Genomic DNA, 15577 nt, shown 5'->3' with positions numbered 1-15577 from the left:
GAGTGTGAGCTGGGCCCAGTGTAGCTTATGACAGACTTGGATACAGGGGCTCTGCCTAGGTCATCTTGCTTTGGTCTGATCTCCCCAGAGCTGAGACATTTAGTATGGTTCAGCAGACACACACCTGGCACCTGCACTCTGCTGGGTCCTGTGCTGAGCGCTGGGACACAGCAGGGAAGAAGACGTGGTTACTGTCGATGGGCCCAGACCCCACCTGCCTTCCCCGTGTGGGCAGCTGGGAGTTTCTGCTTTCCCTGCCGGTGCTGGTACACGTGTGTGCTTCTGGCCTCACCTGCTCCCAAGCCTTCCTGCCGTTGCAGGCGGAGGTCAGGTGTGGGGGCCCTTGGCAGGCCTTGTGTAGACGGGCTCTGCTCTGGCTCAGCCTCCAGGAGCACGGACTGCCCATGGGAGATGAGGGATGGCGTCCAAGGGGGCCGGCGTGCCTCTCTCCCGCAAGAGCTATCGGCTGACCTCGGAGACGGAGAGGCCCAGGGTCACAGGTGAGGGCTGGTAGGGCAGGGAGGGCCCGCGCGCTGGGGACGGGGGAAGGACAGGAGAGACGGGTCCTGAGAGCCTCAGGACTTGCTGCTCCTGTTGGCGTGAGCCAGCTCTTCCAGTGGGGCTGTTTTTCTGACCGCCGTGGCTGCCCTATGACCAGTGGTCTGCGGGGCCGGCAGGGGCCGGGAGCCGCGCTGACTGTAACCCTTTTCTCTTTCTGACCTGCGGCCCAGGCATTGTGCACGAGAAGCTGCTGAATGACTACCTGCACCGCATCTTTTCCTCTCCTGACCACGCGACGCCCACAGCCACCAGCAGGTATGGCCAGGTGGTAGCCCCTCCTCACTGTGCTGGGCCAGCCCAGAGGCTGCAGGTGTGGGCAAGGGGGCTCGGGCTCTGGCCTCACTCTGCTGCTCTTAGCTCTGAGACCTCTGGCCAGAGGGGCTGCCTTGTGGACCCACTTCTTCCTCTCTGCAGACAGTCTAGCTCCTTCCCTCTGCGAGTACCGTGAAGGTCACGCACAGGTTCAGTACCCAGGTAACACATGGCACCTACTCCGCACTCAGCGTCTGGTTCTGCAGGTGCCTGCCCACACCTCTGCCCCACCCTGGCCCAGTGTAGCCCACCTGAACCTGTAGATACAGACCTCGCCAGGCTTTCCTCCTCGCGCGTTTAATGTGTGAAAGGTACAAGTACACTTCAGTAGAAGCTTAGACGCAGAAGGAAAGCGTCTGTCACTTTGTTGTTTTAATGTGACCACTTGAATATGATTCCTTTCTGTTTCCTGTATCTCACAATGCATGTAGTTCAGATTATGCTGTCCAGAAAGCCTTGAATGTTTCTGGCACCTTCGATTCTTTTTTATTTTTAGGATTTATTTATTTGAAAGAGAAAGAGCGAGCGAGAGCAAGCTTCCATTCACTGGTTCACTCCCCACATGGCTGCAATGTTGAGGGCAGCGCCAGCCCAAAGCCAGGAGCCAGGAGCCTCATCCTGGTCTCCCATATGGGTGCAGGGTCCTAAACACTTGGGCCATCCTCCGCTGCTTTCCCAGGTGCATTAGCAGGGAGCTGGATGGGAAGTGGAGCAGCCAGGACTCAAACCAGTGCCGTATGGAGTGCCTGCAGAGTAGGCAGCAGCTCAACCAGTTACACCACAGTGCTGCCTCCCCCTCCTTTTTTTTTTTTTTTTATATTTTTTTTATTTTATTTTTATTTTTTTTATTTTTTGACAGGCAGAGTGGACAGTGAGAGAGAGAGACAGAGAGAAAGGTCTTCCTTTGCCGTTGGTTCACCCTCCAATGGCCGCCGCGGCTGGCGCACTACAGCCAGCGCACCGCGCTGATCCGATGGCAGGAGCCAGGAGCCAGGTGCTTTTCCTGGTCTCCCATGGGGTGCAGGGCCCAAGCACCTGGGCCATCCTCCACTGCACTCCCTGGCCACAGCAGAGGGCTGGCCTGGAAGAGTGGCAACCGGGACAGAATCCGGCGCCCCAACCGGGACTAGAACCCGGTGTGCCAGCGCCGCTAGGCGGAGGATTAGCCTAGTGAGCCGCGGCGCCGGCCTTCCCCCTCCTTTTTTAAGAATTATTTTATTTGAAAAAGTCCCAGAGAGAGACGGAGAGACAGAGCGAGCTTCCATCCGTTGGTTCACTCCCCAAATGGCTACAACAGCTGGGACTGAGCCAGGCTGGAGCCCGGAGCCTGGAGCTCCATCTGGATCTCCCACATGGACGTAGGGGCCATCTTCCATTGCTTTCCCAGGCACATTAGCCGGAACTCAATGGGAAATAGAACAGCTGGGACTCTAGCTGGTTCTCATATGGGGTGCTGGCATCACAGGCTAGAGCTTGACCTGCTGTGCTGCAGTCGGCACCCCTAAGGAAGCGTTTTACTGAGCTATCGTTAGAATAAACTGCACACTTAAAGCAACAGCTCGGTAGGTTTTAATGTCCACGTAACCTGTGAAGCCATCATCACCGTGGAGGTAATGAACAGCCCTCACTTCTGGAAGTTTATAGACATTTGATTCTTATTTTTTTCTAATACACATGGTCTTTTTAAAAAAGATTTATTTTATATATGTGATCTTTTTAATTCTGTTTTTTTCCATGAAATAAAAAAGATTTATTTATTTGAAAGGCAGAATTACAGAGAAAGAGGGAGAGAAAAAGAGAGAGGTAGGTGTCTTTCATCTATTGGTTCACTCCTTAGATGGCTGCAACAGCCATGGCTGAGCCATGCTGGAGCCAGGAGCTTCTTCCAGGTATCCCAAATGGGTGGCAGAGGCCCAAGCACTTGGGCCATCCTCCATTGCTTTCCCAGGTACATTAGTAGGGAGCTGGATGGGAAGTGGAGCAGCCAGGACTTGAACCAGCACCCATATGGATGCTGCTTAATCTTCTGTGCCACAGTGCTAGCCCCAGGATCCATTAAAAAAATTTTTTTTTTCACTGTCTACTTCTAATGTATAAAAACATTTTTTAAAAATTTATTTGGCGGGGGGGAGCCCGGCACTGTCGCTCACTTGGTTAATCCTCTGCTTGCGGCACCGGCATCCCATATGGGCGCCAGTTCTAGTCCTGGTTGCTCCTCTTCCCGTCCAGCTCTCTGCTGTGGCCCAGAAAGGCAGTGGAGGATGGCCCAAGTCCTTGGGCCCTGCACCTGGCTCCTGGCTTCGGATCGGCGCAATGCCAGCTGTGGCGGCCGTTTGGGGAGTGAACCAACAGAAGGAAGACCTTTCTGTCTCTGTCTCTCACTATCTGTAACTCTACCTGTCAAATATATATATATATATATATATATATATATATATATATAAATAAATAAATAAATAAATTTATTTGAGGGGCCGGTGCTGTGGCACAGTGAGTTAACGCCCTGGCCTGACGTGCCAGCATTCCATATGGACGCTGGTTCAAAACCTGGCTGCTCCACTTCTGATCCAGCTCCCTGCTATGGCCTGGGAAAGCAGTGGAGAATGGCCCAAGTCCTTGGGCCCTGCACCCACATAGGAGACCCAGAAGAAGCTCCTGGCTCCTGGCTTTGGATTGGTGCAGCCCCAGCCGTTGTGGCCAATTGGAAAGTGAACCATTGGATGGAAGACCTCTCTCTCTTTGCCTCTCCTCTCTCTGTGTAACTCTGACTTTCAAATAAATTAATCTTTAAAATAATTTATTTGAGAGACAGGGATCTTGTCAACTGTTCAAATGCCTGCAATAGCCCCCAAATGCCTGCAACAGCCAGGGCTAGGCTGAGCCAGGCCAAAGCTGGGATCCAGTAACCTGGTTCAGGGACTCAAATACTTTATCCATCACCTGCTGTCTCCCAGGGTGTACACTAGCAGGAAGCTGGAATTGGGAGTGGATCTGGGATTTGAATCCAGGCACTGTGATATGCAACACATGCAACCCAAGCAGTGTCTCAGCCACTAGGCCAAACCCTTGTCCCTGAATCCTTTTTTTATCATTAAACATTATCCCATGAGTTTCTTTCCCCATTATAAATTCATCTCCATTGGCATCTGTTAGGCCAGGGTCTGCTGTGGTGCACACCACTGCCCTGGTTTGGAGCAGCTTTTGCTGTGGTAAACGGTGCTGTGAGGATGCTCAGGGTAGGAGTCATGTGGCTGAAGTGAATCACAATCACTTTTTTTTTAAAGATTTATTTATTTATTGGAAAGTCAGAGTTACACAGAGAGAGGAGAGACAGAAAGAGAAAGGTCTTTCATCCACTGGTTCACTCCCCAACTGGCCGCAATGGCCAGAGCTGGGCCGATTCAAAGCCAGGAGCCAGGAGCTTCTTCTGGGTCTCCCACATGGGTACAGGGGCCCAAGGACTTGGCCATCTTCCCGTGCTTTCCCAGGCCAAAGCAGAGAGCTGGATCAGAAGTGGAGCAGCCAGGGCTCAAACCGGTGCCCATATGGGATGCCGGTACTGCAGGTGGTGGCTGTACCCGCTACGCCACAGCACTGCCCCCCACAATCACTTTAAGATGGTTGCCAAATGATTTCAAAGAACTATAGAAGCTCTCCCTGCCCCCATCCCTCTCCTTTGCCAGCCCCCAAAAGCTGTGTCATTGCCTATTATATTTCCGTAGCTGTGATGATCAGAGGGTTCCTACTTGTACCCAGCCCTAGTCCTGGCCCGTTTCCAGGGCCATCTGAGCCCTACCTCGTCTGACACCAGAGATGGTCCTGCTGCCAGCGCTGTGGCCGCCAGGAGGGAGAGCAGGTGGCAGGGCCGTCCATCACTGGTGTGGGCTGGGACCTGGGAATCCAGAAGCGGCAGGCAAGTGCTAGGATTGGCCAAACTGGTGCTGCGGGCACTCTGGGGAGGCTGTCTAGGATGACTTCCCATAGCTGTGGGGTCAGTTCTTGGGGCAGCCAGAAGCTTTGTTTTGGGGGATGGTACCCAGTAGTTCTCTCAAGTGTGGGCCAGCAAGAACTGCTTTTGAGGAACCTCCTTTCCCCTTGGGCCCATTTGTGTATTCAAAGATGGGATAGGCTTTAGCCCTCCATGCTACTGGGCACCGCGTGGCTTGGCCTGGGGCTCAGCAGGGGTGAGGGGGGACCTTGGCACATGTCCACCTCCTGCAGCTCAGGGTCAGTAGCAGCTTACAGCAGGGAAAGGCTTGGTCCCCCAAACCTGGTCTACCTTGCCAGAGGTGGTGCTTTGACCCATCCAGAGCCTTCCAGAGCCTACTGTCTGGTCGGATGAGTGGGATGGGAACTGGGATTAAAGGCGTCAGGGCAGGTGCTGACTGTCTTGGGGCTGGCTGCAGAGGGGCATCAGGCCTCTGCTCCAAGTCCCGCTGGTTACCACCACCCTGCTCTCTGCTATTCTTAGCAGTTGAGCTCAGGACAGAGCTGGCCAGCACTTCACAGTGACCTTTCTCTTCTCTGAGCATGTGTACTAAGAGGATCATGGGGCTGCCCTGACAGATTTTTCCAGCCTTTTGGCTGCAGCAGGTGTCAGACAGGTGTGCCCTGTGCTCTGCTGGCCATCTATGGACAAATGGACAGAGCCAGCACAGCAGCTAATGCCAGGACATGTCAGTCTGCACAGACTCCCCTGGCTGGGTGGTGGGAGACTGGAAATCTGCCTGCAAAGGAACCGTAGGCCTAGGTCAGGGGCTGGCCCAGGTGAGCCTGGTGCTGGCCATTGCGGGGACTGGAATTTCTCCAGCCTTCTCTCAGGTATCAACACAACCACCTTCAAGAGTGCACAGCCCTGGGCTCTGCCCAGGACGTGTGTGCTTCCTAGACTCTTCAGGTGTCTCTGACGTGGAGCTGTTGCTCTTTACAGTTAGGGGATTAGGGCCTAGAGGAACTGTCACGTTTAACAGTCCTCAGTGTGCAGAGTAGGATTTGTTACCATTTTGCGAGTAGAGGATAATCCAGCTTTCCACACTTCTGCGTGTTGGGATCTAGGCAGCCACCCTCTGAAGCTCTGGGGAGGGAGGGGAGTCAGGGGTTAGTGTCATCCGGCTGATTTCAAGGACTTGTGGGCCCCTGGCAGCCTCTCACTCTCCCCAGGAAACCCTTGAACTTCCAGAACCTTCCAGAACACCTGGACCAGCTGCTGCAGGTGGACAGTGAAGATGAAGAAAGCCAGGGTATGTGACAGCCTGGAGTGCATTGGGGTGCAGAACGGGGACCTGGAGGGCCCTGGAGACTTTTCTGGTGAGCTCAGTACCCTCTCTACGTTCTGTCAGATGCTTTGCTCTGCCTGACCCCACACCTCTCCCCTTTGCAGGACAGGTTGAAGGGCGGCTCGGCCCATCCACCGTGGTCCTGGACCACACGGGTGGCTTTGAAGGGCTTCTCCTTGTGGACGATGACCTCCTGGGGGTGAGTGTGTTGAAATGTGGGCCCCAGGTCCATCTTCTTCTTCTTCTTCTTTTTTTTTTTTAAAGATTTATTTATTTATTTGAAAGAGAGAGAGAGAGGATAAGAGAGGTCTTCTTTCTGCTGGTTTATTCCCCAAGATGGCCACAATAGCCAGAACCAGGCCAGACCGAAGTCAAGAGCCAGGAGATTATTTTGAGTCTCCCTCTGGACACGGAGGCCCAAGGATTTGGGCTGTCTTCCGCTGCTTTCCCAGGCTCATTAGCAGAGAGCTGGATTAGAAGAGCAGCCAGGACTGTAACTGGCACCCTTGTGGGATGCCAGCAGTACTGACGGCAGCTTAGCCTGCTGCACCACAGCACCAGTCCTGCCCATCTCCTTGTGACATAGCCCAGGCTTCTCTTGATGTGGCCCTGGTCTCTGCACTCCTCTGGATGGGGCCACAGCTCTAACCTGGTCCTGACCTGGCCCCAGCCCATGATGTCCTCAGCCCCCAAACCTGCAGACATAGCCCTGAAACCCTCTTGAGGTAGCCACAGCCCCAAGGTCTTCCCAGCATGGCCCTGACCCAGATTCCCTGCTGACACAGGCCTAGCCTCTGCCACACTGTTCAGGTGCAGTGTGGTGCTGGCCGTGGAGGGAAGCACCCCAGGGCCGGCTCAGGTGGAGGTGGGGAAGGAAGTCTATATAGCTAAAAGGAAGCTGACCACCCCTCTCCTTCACCCAGGTGATTGGACACAGCAACTTTGGCACCATCCGCTCTACCACGTGTGTGTACAAAGGTGAGGCCATCCTCTGCTGCAGCCCAGGGAGTCGGGAGGAAGTTTGAGGACCCAAGTCCGAGGCGAGAGGCGGTCCTTGTCCACCCGTAACGCCTGACTCGGCTCTCTCCAGGGAAGTGGGTCTACGAGGTGCTCATCTCCTCGCAGGGGCTCATGCAGATCGGCTGGTGCACCATCAACTGCCGCTTCAATCAGGAGGTACACGTGGTGGAGGGGCCTTTGGCAGCCCTTGGGCCTGGCCTTCTCTCTGGAGGAGGAGTGCGTCCCCCCTCAGCCCAGGGCCCCCAGCCCAGAGAAACCCCTCTCCCCTTTCCTGAATGCATCAGCTGCCCTCTCCAGAGCCAGGTGGGTCTGAGGGTGGTGACAGGTGGGCTCTGGTCCTGCCCCTCCCTGCCCCCCAACCTCACGGGCAGTTCCTCCCTAGGAGGGGGTGGGCGACACACACAACTCCTACGCCTATGATGGCAACCGGGTGCGCAAGTGGAACGTGACCACCACAAATTACGGCAAGGTGAGAGCACGCCTCATACGAGTCAGCTGGGTCACCTGCCCTGTGACCATCCCCAAGCTAATCTGGAGCCACTGGACCGGCAGGAGAGACTGCGCGGCACCTCTGTCCTCGTGTGGCCAGGCTCCTTGGGCGGTCCTGGAAGCGCAGCTGGGGCTGCAGAGGGGGTGGGCCGCTGGGCTTCTGTGTGTCTTCAGGGCCACCTTTTGCGGCAGGCATGGGCAGCGGGGGACATTGTAAGCTGCCTCATCGACCTGGACGATGGCACTCTCTCCTTCTGCCTGTGAGTGTCCCACCTCAGGCCTCAGGCCCCGCAGACCGGCCTCAGGTTCCCTGTGCCTGTGAGGGGAGCCTGAGGGTGGGCAGCCACGCCTTTCTTAGCACTGGCTCACAACACCCCCCTTCTCCTCCAGAAACGGTGTGTCGCTGGGCACCGCCTTTGAGAACCTGTCCAGGGGTCTGGGGATGGCCTACTTCCCTGCCATCAGCCTCTCTTTCAAGGAGTCCGTGGCTTTCAACTTCGGCAGCCGTCCGCTGCGATATCGTTTTGGGAAGGTGGCTGCGGGCCGCTTGGAAACTCCCAGGGAACCTGGGCTGAGAGGCTTCCTGCGTCTGGAGCATCGTGGGCTGCTGCTGTGAGGAGTGGGAGGGCGCAGCCTAGGTGGGTGCCGAGGACCACAACCTTGCAGCCACCTGGCCGGGTGGGGCCCTCTGTTGCTTCCCCTGAATAGATGTCGACCATGAAGTGGCAAGAGAACGTTCACTCCGCAGAGAGGCCGTGGGGAGCAGTGACGCAGACCGGACACCACGGCCCTGCCCTGGGGCCCTGACCCCTCCTCGGGTCTCCTGGGGAGGGCGGGTTGCCTCTGAGCACAGATCAGGTATTGCTGCCTTAACTCTGTGGCACCTACCCTGTGGCGGGCTATCGGCCCCTACAGGACCCCCCGTGTGCTGACCTGACGCGGGCACAGAGGCTGCTGGGCTGCTTCCGGGCAGTGCTTAGCGTGGAGCTGGACCCCATGGTGAGCCAGGGGCTGGCCGGGTGCTCTGGGCCCTTGCATGGCCCTCAGGGCCTCACAGCCCTCTCTCCCCGTGTTCCCCACCAGGAAGGGCGGCTGGTGGAGAAGGAGAGCTCTGAGTGGCAGTTGCAGGGCCAGCCCACTGTCCTCCTCACACTGGCCCACATCTTCCATCGCTTCGCCCCGCTCCTGGTGAGGGGACTTCGCAGGCGGGAAGGCGTGTCTGGCTGGACACGCCCATGCCAGGCGTTGGGATGCTGTGGTGCGCGAGGCCCAGTAGTGTCCCCTACAGGATCCCCATGGGCGTGGGGTCCTCAGACCTGAAGGACCGTTCCCCGGGGAGGAGGGGACATCGAGAAAGGATTGCAGGGTGTGAGAAAAGCGCGTGTGCTGAGCCCGAGAAGGGCCGTGGGACGGAGACCCTTCCTGGCCCTGTTAGCCTCTGGAAGGGCTCATCCACGCGTCGGGGTTGCTGGTGGGACCCACGGCTCTGCCTCAGGCCTGAGCCTTCAGCAGGGCCTCGGCCACGTGCCCAAGCAGGCCGCCCTCACCGCCTGCTCTCGCCGCAGCACCAGGTGTACTTGGTGGAGGCTGTGCTCATGAGCTTCCTGCTGGGCATCGTGGAGAAGGCCACACCCGCACAGGCGCAGTCGGCGGTGCACCAGATCCTGGACCTCTTGTGGCTCTTCATGGAGGTGAGGCTCCTGACCCCAGCCTCAGGCTAGGCCGCCAGGCTCCGCTGGGGTGAGGGAGAGGTAGGGGAGGGTCTTGAAATGGCTGCCCTGGCATCTCCCCCCACCCCGCCCCCCAGGACTACGAGGTACAGGATTGCCTCAAGCAGTTGATGATGTCTCTGCTGCGGCTGTACCGGTTCTCGCCCATCGTCCCGGACCTGGGCCTGCAGGTGGGAGCACCCTAACCTGTCCCTGCCCTGAGCCCCTTGGGTCTCACCCACCCGCCCTGAGCACCCGTTCTCCACAGATCCACTACCTGCGGCTCACCATCGCCATCCTGAGACATCAGAAGTCCCGCAAATTTCTGCTTAGCAACGTCCTGTATCCTCCCCTTGCTGCCAGGCCAGCGAGACATGTGGCATCCTGTGGGGTCAGCAGAGGCCAGGGAGGGCAGTGATCAGTCCCCCAGGAGGCTCAGGAGGCCCAGAGCTGCCCAGTATGTGAGCCCTTGTCCCAGGGGCAGCCACGGAGGAAAGACAGGGCAGAGGACCCGAGCCCGCAGCCCACCCGAGTAAGGGCTTGTGGGTGACTGCAGGCTCCAGGCTATGTGGCAGTGGGGGAAGGACCACCAAGGCCTGTCCTCTGCAGGTGCCTGTCCCTTTGACCGTGTTCTGCCACGGAGATCGGGGCGGCAGCCCTTGCTGATTCCCCAAAATGTTGAGACGTGCATCGATCTAGAGGGCAAGCCCAGCATTGGGCCCCTGGCTGGGAGGCCTAACCTTAGGGTCATCTTCCTGCTCTTGGGTCTTCTGGGCTCGAGAGGCAGAAAAAGTTGGGCGACACGGGGACCAGGGTTGGACCCAGGGCCTCTCTGCCTCCCTTCCCGCAGCCGTCTGCTCCTGTGACAAGCCTTGCCATGCGCCTGCTAGGTGCTGGGCTTGATGGGCTTGACAGCCAGAGGTCTTCTCGAGGCTCATGATCTGGGGAGACAGGCGGCACATAGCGGCAGTGGAACCCCGGATGGTGGGAGAGCCCTGGTGGGCGCGGCCTGGTGTGGACTTCCCAGGCGGCCCCATGACGGTGTACAGGGGTCACCGTGGTGAGTAGAGCTGGGCCTTGACTGCCACCAGCTTCGACGTGCTCCGGTCAGTGGTCTTCTTCTACATCAAGAGCCCCCTGCGCGTGGAGGAGGCCGGCCTGCAGGAGCTCATTCCCACCACGTGGTGGCCCCACCGCTCCAGCAGGGAGGTGAGCAGCATCCCTTGAGGGTGGTTCAGGGGAGCCGAGCTACCTGGCGCTTAGCCCATGAGATCTCTTCTCCAGCTCTGGTCCCTGCAGTCCTGGTGCTGGGGTGGGGTCTTTGAAGTAGCCTTAGGTGGGTTCTAGGTGACTCCTCTGTGGTGTGTGCCCACGTTCCTGTCTAGGGCAAAGACAGCGCGGAGGACCGGGCGGAGGCCGCGGAGGAGCGGCCCCGCCGGAGGGCCTACGAACGGGGCTGCCAGCGGCTCAAGAAGCGCATTGAAGGTCAGCCCTGGCGAGGGCGGGGGGACCCTGGTGGTGGTCCCTGGTGGTTGTCCCTGCGGGGTGCTTGGTAGTGACCATGCCTGGGTTGGGTTTGAGGAGCCCTACTGGTGGGTGGAGGCTTCTCCCAGACCTGCTACCCCTTCCTGCTCCTGGGAGCTGAGGGCCCTGTTCGCTGCCCACCCCTAGTGGTGGAAGCCCTGCAGGTCCAGATCTTGAAGCTGCTGCTGGACAATAAAGATGACAATGGGGTGAGTGACTCCCACACGCCCGGCGGGTCCCAGGGGAGGGGTAGCATGTTGGGCCCCGAGACCAGGGGACACTGAGCCCGTCTGGGCTGGGCCAGCATGCTCCGTTCATTTCAGGCTCGTTTTCCCCTCTCCTTTTAAGGGTGAAGCTTCTAGGTACATTTTCCTGACCAAGTTTCGAAAGTTTCTGCAAGAGAACGCCAGTGGCCGGGGGGTAGGTGCCCTCAAGGCCTGCCTGCCTGTTGAGGACCCCCGACTCTGCTGTGGGGGCTGCGCCCTGGCTTCCAGTACCTCTCGGGCCGCAGCAGCCCTGCTCGCCCCAGGGTCCCGGGGCAGGGCCTGGGATGAGCTGGGCTCTGGCCTGGCACCGATGCCTGTTGTGTTCCCTTGCCCCCAGAACATGCCCATGCTCTGCCCCCCCGAGTACATGGTCTGCTTCTTGCACCGGCTCATTTCCGCCCTGCGGTACTATTGGGATGAATACAAGGCTTCCAACCCCCGTGCTTCCTGCAGTGAGGGTGAGTGGTGCCAGGGCCCTAGGTCGGCGAGGCTAGGCAGGGCCAGGCCCAGAGCAGTCTGCAGTGTTGGTGTGGAGCGCTGAGCTAAAGGGGTGGGGAGGGGGCTGGCCCCCGCCTCCCGCCCAGCTGAGTCCTTCCCTACCTACAGGTGGCTTCTGCACTGGGGCAGCAGGAGCCCTGCCCTCCTGGACTGCTGAACCCACGTTTGCTCTCACTGTCCCCACAGGCTCCTTCCCATTACGGGCTCTTGTCCTCGGTCCCTAGCCCACCCAGCTCTGTGCAGTCCTTCGTAAGGCTGCCTTGGGTGGGTGCTGGGGGACCTTTTTGTTTGTGTGGGACAGAGTCCCCAGGGGTCAGCGGGAGCTTTAGCCACCCTGAATGAGGGCATCCCAAGGGTTGGGGGTGGGCCCTCACTGCTTGTCCCGCGAGTGACTGATGATGAGAACTCCCCCTTCCTCCCTAGTTGCGTTGTTACTGATGGGGTGGGGGAGCTAGGGGAGGCCTAGGCTCTCGGCCCCATTCTCTGCCTTGGTGGGTGGGTGGCCAAAGCCAGCAGTCCCTGGCTGTGCTAGGCCCGAGCTGGGGGGAAGGGGGCTTTGGGGAGGGTCTTTCTGCTGGGCCCTGACTGACGGCTCGGCCTCCCTGACCCCTTGCAGAGGCCTACATCCCACCCCAGGTCTTCTATAATGGCAAAGTGGACTACTTTGACTTGCAGCGCCTCGGGGGCCTCCTTTCACATCTTCGGAAGACCCTCAAAGGTGTGTGCAGTCCCCTGGGCAGTGAGCAGTCCCTGAGCCTGCTCTGCTGTAAGTGCTGAGCTATGCTGGGCCCACCAGAGGGCGCTCGCGTCTCCACCCTTCCAGCAGGCGGTGTGCCTCTGCTGGCTCGGCTTCTCAAGCCTCTGCCGCTCAGCCAGCTCTCCCTTCCCTGCAGTACCCGCCCCCAGGAAGGCTGGGAGGGCTGTCGCAAAGTAGGGTCAGGCGTGCTGACGGGACCCGGGATCTGGGTGGGCTGGGGGCGGGGGACATAGAGGTGCTGCAGGGGCAAGGCTGGGAGCACAGGGTGAGCGAAGACGGGGCACCAGCACGGCCCGAGGTGCCGGGCAGTGCTGTGGAGGCGGGGTGCTGGGAGATAGGGCCCTAAGAGGCCGCAAAGCAGGTGTCATAGAGGCAGGGGGTGAGGCTGGGGGTCTGCGCTGGCTACTGCAGCATGGAAAGCAGAGTGCAGGGGCTGCAAAGGAGGCAGGGAGGCCTTTTCCAGGCAGCAGGGTGAGAGCTTGTGCCAGAGATGCAGGAGAAGGGCACAGGTGAAGGGGGAGTCAGGTGGCCCCGGGTTCCCGGCAGAGGTCACGTGGAGGGAGCACCATCAGGGACAGGGACTGCAGAAGGGCTCTGAGGTGGCAAGTTCAGTGGTGGCCGTTGGATGTTTGTGGTGCCCAGGGCCGTGACTGGGAGTGGGGCCTGGGCTGCAGCCACAGTTGGTACAGTCAGCTGTCAGTGTGGAGGGGCACTGACCTGGGCTGAGGCTTGGTTCCCAGGGCAGTGTGCAGGGTGGGGCGAGCAGAGGCCTGGGCAGCCCAGGGGTCTCCTCTTGTTTGGGGAGCAGAGGAGGAGAGTGTGAGGTCGGGGAAACGGAGGCAGGACCTGAAGCGGGGGGGATGCCCCGTGGCCGAGCTGCTGCTGCGCACGGGGCCCTTGGGATGCAGAGAGGAGGCTGGGCTGGGGTACGTGGGGGCTGAGGGACAGGCACAGTGGTGTGTGGGGCCCCCCGAGGCCTCCTGCCTAGCCTTGTGATCCCATGCTGTCCTGGGCAACCCGACCCAGGGGCCTCTCACTCCTCCCCCAGCCTAAGAGGCCTCCTGCTGTTCCTCCTAGATGACCTTGCTTCCAAAGCCAACATTGTAATCGACCCGCTGGAGCTCCAGGCGACCACCATGGACGACCTGGACGAGGATGAGGAGCCAGCCCCTGCTGCGGCCCAGGTGCTGCACAAGGGACAGGCTGGGGGCTTCCCAGGGGGCTTCCCCTCCTCAGATGTGCGCGAGTGTCACAGGGCCATCCCCTCCGCACCAAGAGACTTCTCACCAGGCACCTGCCACAGTGCGGGCAGGAGGAACTCCTCCTTCCACTCCCCACCCCGCAGATCAGGGGAACCCTGAGCGGGCCTGGTGCTGGGAGCTGAGCTGCTCTGGCCCCCTCTCTCTACTGCAGCGCCCTGTACAGGCCCTCGCCGTGGGGGGTGCCCTGCCCCTGCCTCGGCCCGGCTGGCTCAGCTCTCCAACCCTGGGCCGAGCGAACCGCTTCCTCAGCACGGCAGCCGTGAGCCTCATGACCCCACGGCGGCCCCTGAGCACCTCGGAGAAAGTGAAGGTCCGCACCCTGAGCGTGGAGCAGAGGACCCGGGAGGACAGTAGGTGCCGGGTGTGGCCGGGAGGGCATCCCTGCCCCCAGCAAAGCCAGAGAAGCCCCCCCCGCCCCACGCCCCTCAGCCCCGGGGCCTGGCAGCCTCCCAAGGGCGCAGGAAATCAATGCTGCAGAAATAGTTCCTGGTGCTGGCGGGCCTCGCCCTGCCACCCTCCCCCGCCAGCCACATGCTCCCTGCAGGCCCCGGCTTGGGCTCAGGGAGGGGGAGAGGGTTCGCTGTCTCGCTGTGGGCCCACCCAGCCTGCACAGGCTCAGGCTTAGGACCCGACTGCCCCGACCCTCACCTGCCCGCCCTCCGCCCGCAGTTGAGGGCAGCCACTGGAACGAAGGCTTGCTGCTGGGGCGGCCCCCTGAGGAGCCGGAGCAGCCGCTCACCGAGAACTCGCTGCTGGAAGTCCTGGATGGCGCCATCATGATGTATAATCTCAGCGTGCACCAGCAGCTGGGCAAGGTCTCGCGGCGGTGGCCCCTGCCTGCCGGGCGGGGGTGTGGTGCGTGTGCCCTGCCACGGTGCCTGTGCCGGGGGCAGCACGTGAGCATGCAGCAAGACCGCTCTCTGCCGCTACTGTCTGGGCCTGAGCTGGCTGACTTCTGAGGAGGGGCTGCCCTGGGCCCCAGAGTGGGAACTAGGCAGGGCCGGGGTGCAGGCTGGGTCTGCAGAAGCCTGCGTGAGGTGACCAAGGGTTGCCCTGCACATTTGGTGTCCCGTGCTAGATGGTGGGTGTGTCTGACGACGTGAACGAGTACGCCACGGCCCTGAGGGACACAGAGGACAAGATCCGCCGGTGCCCCAAGCGGGTAAGGCTCGGACAGGCAGGCAGGTCTTGGGAGAGGGGGTTAGGCAGGGACAGGGGCTTGCTGGGGTCCTAGGGCAGCCTGCAAAGGGAATCTGCTTCCAGGGACTGCCCCCTAGTTCTCCTCGTCCCCACCCCCACCCTGACCAAACACACCAGTGAGAGCGGGGCTGGCAGCAGGGCCTGACCTGAGCCCTGTCATCCAAGCGCCGCGCCCGGGGCCCCCCTCCAGCCCACTAAGTGCTGCTGCACCGCTCTCCTCGTCAATTATGGATCTAGCCTGAGTGCTTCTGCAGCCACTCGCGGAGTCAGCAGGAATGGAGTCCAGCCCCTACCCCCGGAGCCCCTCCGCCACACCGTCCCTGGCCTGGGGAGCGTGGCCAGTGTGCCCGGGCTGGGCCTCCCTGGCAGACTTCCCCTCCGTGCTCTGCAGAGCCCCGGGCCTCAGCTCTGGCATCCAGGCCCGAGCTGGGCCTCACTTGCACGTCCTGAGAGCTGTTGAGGGTCACCAGCGGGTCAGTAGCAGCAGCAGAGCCCAGCCCCCGGCTGCCCAGGCGCTGGTGGTTAGGGCAGCATCCTGATGGTCCTTCCACTGTGGCTGCCAGAGGAAGGACATCCTTGCGGAGTTGACCAAGAGCCAGAAGGTGTTCTCGGAGAAGCTTGACCACCTGAGCCGCCGTCTTGCGTGGGTGCATGCCACTGTCTACTCCCAGGTGAGTCGGGGTGACCTTGGCCAGGGGCTTCC

The 15577-nt window shown here is 60.2% G+C and overlaps 1 protein-coding gene across 8 annotated transcripts in view; it reads left to right on the top strand.

Moving 5' to 3' along the window:
- RNF123 (ring finger protein 123) overlaps positions 1-15577 on the top strand; it is a 34438-nt gene that overhangs the window by 2967 nt on the left and 15894 nt on the right. For 4 of the 8 annotated variants that reach the window (XM_051852430.3, XM_051852429.3, XM_051852431.3 and 1 more), the window contains 25 exons: positions 383-500; positions 732-816; positions 6034-6113; positions 6254-6348; positions 7073-7127; positions 7240-7325; positions 7552-7638; positions 7851-7918; positions 8049-8174; positions 8543-8657; positions 8742-8846; positions 9224-9349; positions 9466-9558; positions 9636-9709; positions 10459-10576; positions 10753-10852; positions 11039-11100; positions 11240-11311; positions 11495-11615; positions 12272-12373; positions 13490-13596; positions 13826-14024; positions 14344-14489; positions 14753-14836; positions 15438-15545. In XM_051852430.3, the coding sequence (XP_051708390.2) occupies positions 419-500; positions 732-816; positions 6034-6113; positions 6254-6348; positions 7073-7127; positions 7240-7325; positions 7552-7638; positions 7851-7918; positions 8049-8174; positions 8543-8657; positions 8742-8846; positions 9224-9349; positions 9466-9558; positions 9636-9709; positions 10459-10576; positions 10753-10852; positions 11039-11100; positions 11240-11311; positions 11495-11615; positions 12272-12373; positions 13490-13596; positions 13826-14024; positions 14344-14489; positions 14753-14836; positions 15438-15545 (2496 nt within the window). In that variant the 5' untranslated portion in view covers positions 383-418. Of the gene's footprint in view, positions 1-382; positions 501-731; positions 817-5532; positions 5695-6016; positions 6181-6253; positions 6349-7072; positions 7128-7239; positions 7326-7551; positions 7639-7850; positions 7919-8048; positions 8175-8542; positions 8658-8741; positions 8847-9223; positions 9350-9465; positions 9559-9635; positions 9710-10458; positions 10577-10752; positions 10853-11038; positions 11101-11239; positions 11312-11494; positions 11616-12271; positions 12374-13489; positions 13597-13825; positions 14025-14343; positions 14490-14752; positions 14837-15437; positions 15546-15577 lie in introns of those variants that run through there. The other 4 variants (XM_070050802.2, XM_051852432.3, XM_051852433.3 and 1 more) reach the window with 4 other exon arrangements.

This window comes from Oryctolagus cuniculus, chromosome 10, assembly GCF_051225735.1.
Source record: "Oryctolagus cuniculus isolate XC-2025 breed Fujian yellow rabbit chromosome 10, ASM5122573v1, whole genome shotgun sequence".
Lineage (NCBI taxonomy): Eukaryota > Metazoa > Chordata > Mammalia > Lagomorpha > Leporidae > Oryctolagus > Oryctolagus cuniculus.
Note: the sequence above shows the minus strand (reverse complement) of the source record. Positions and strands in the feature narration are given on the sequence as shown.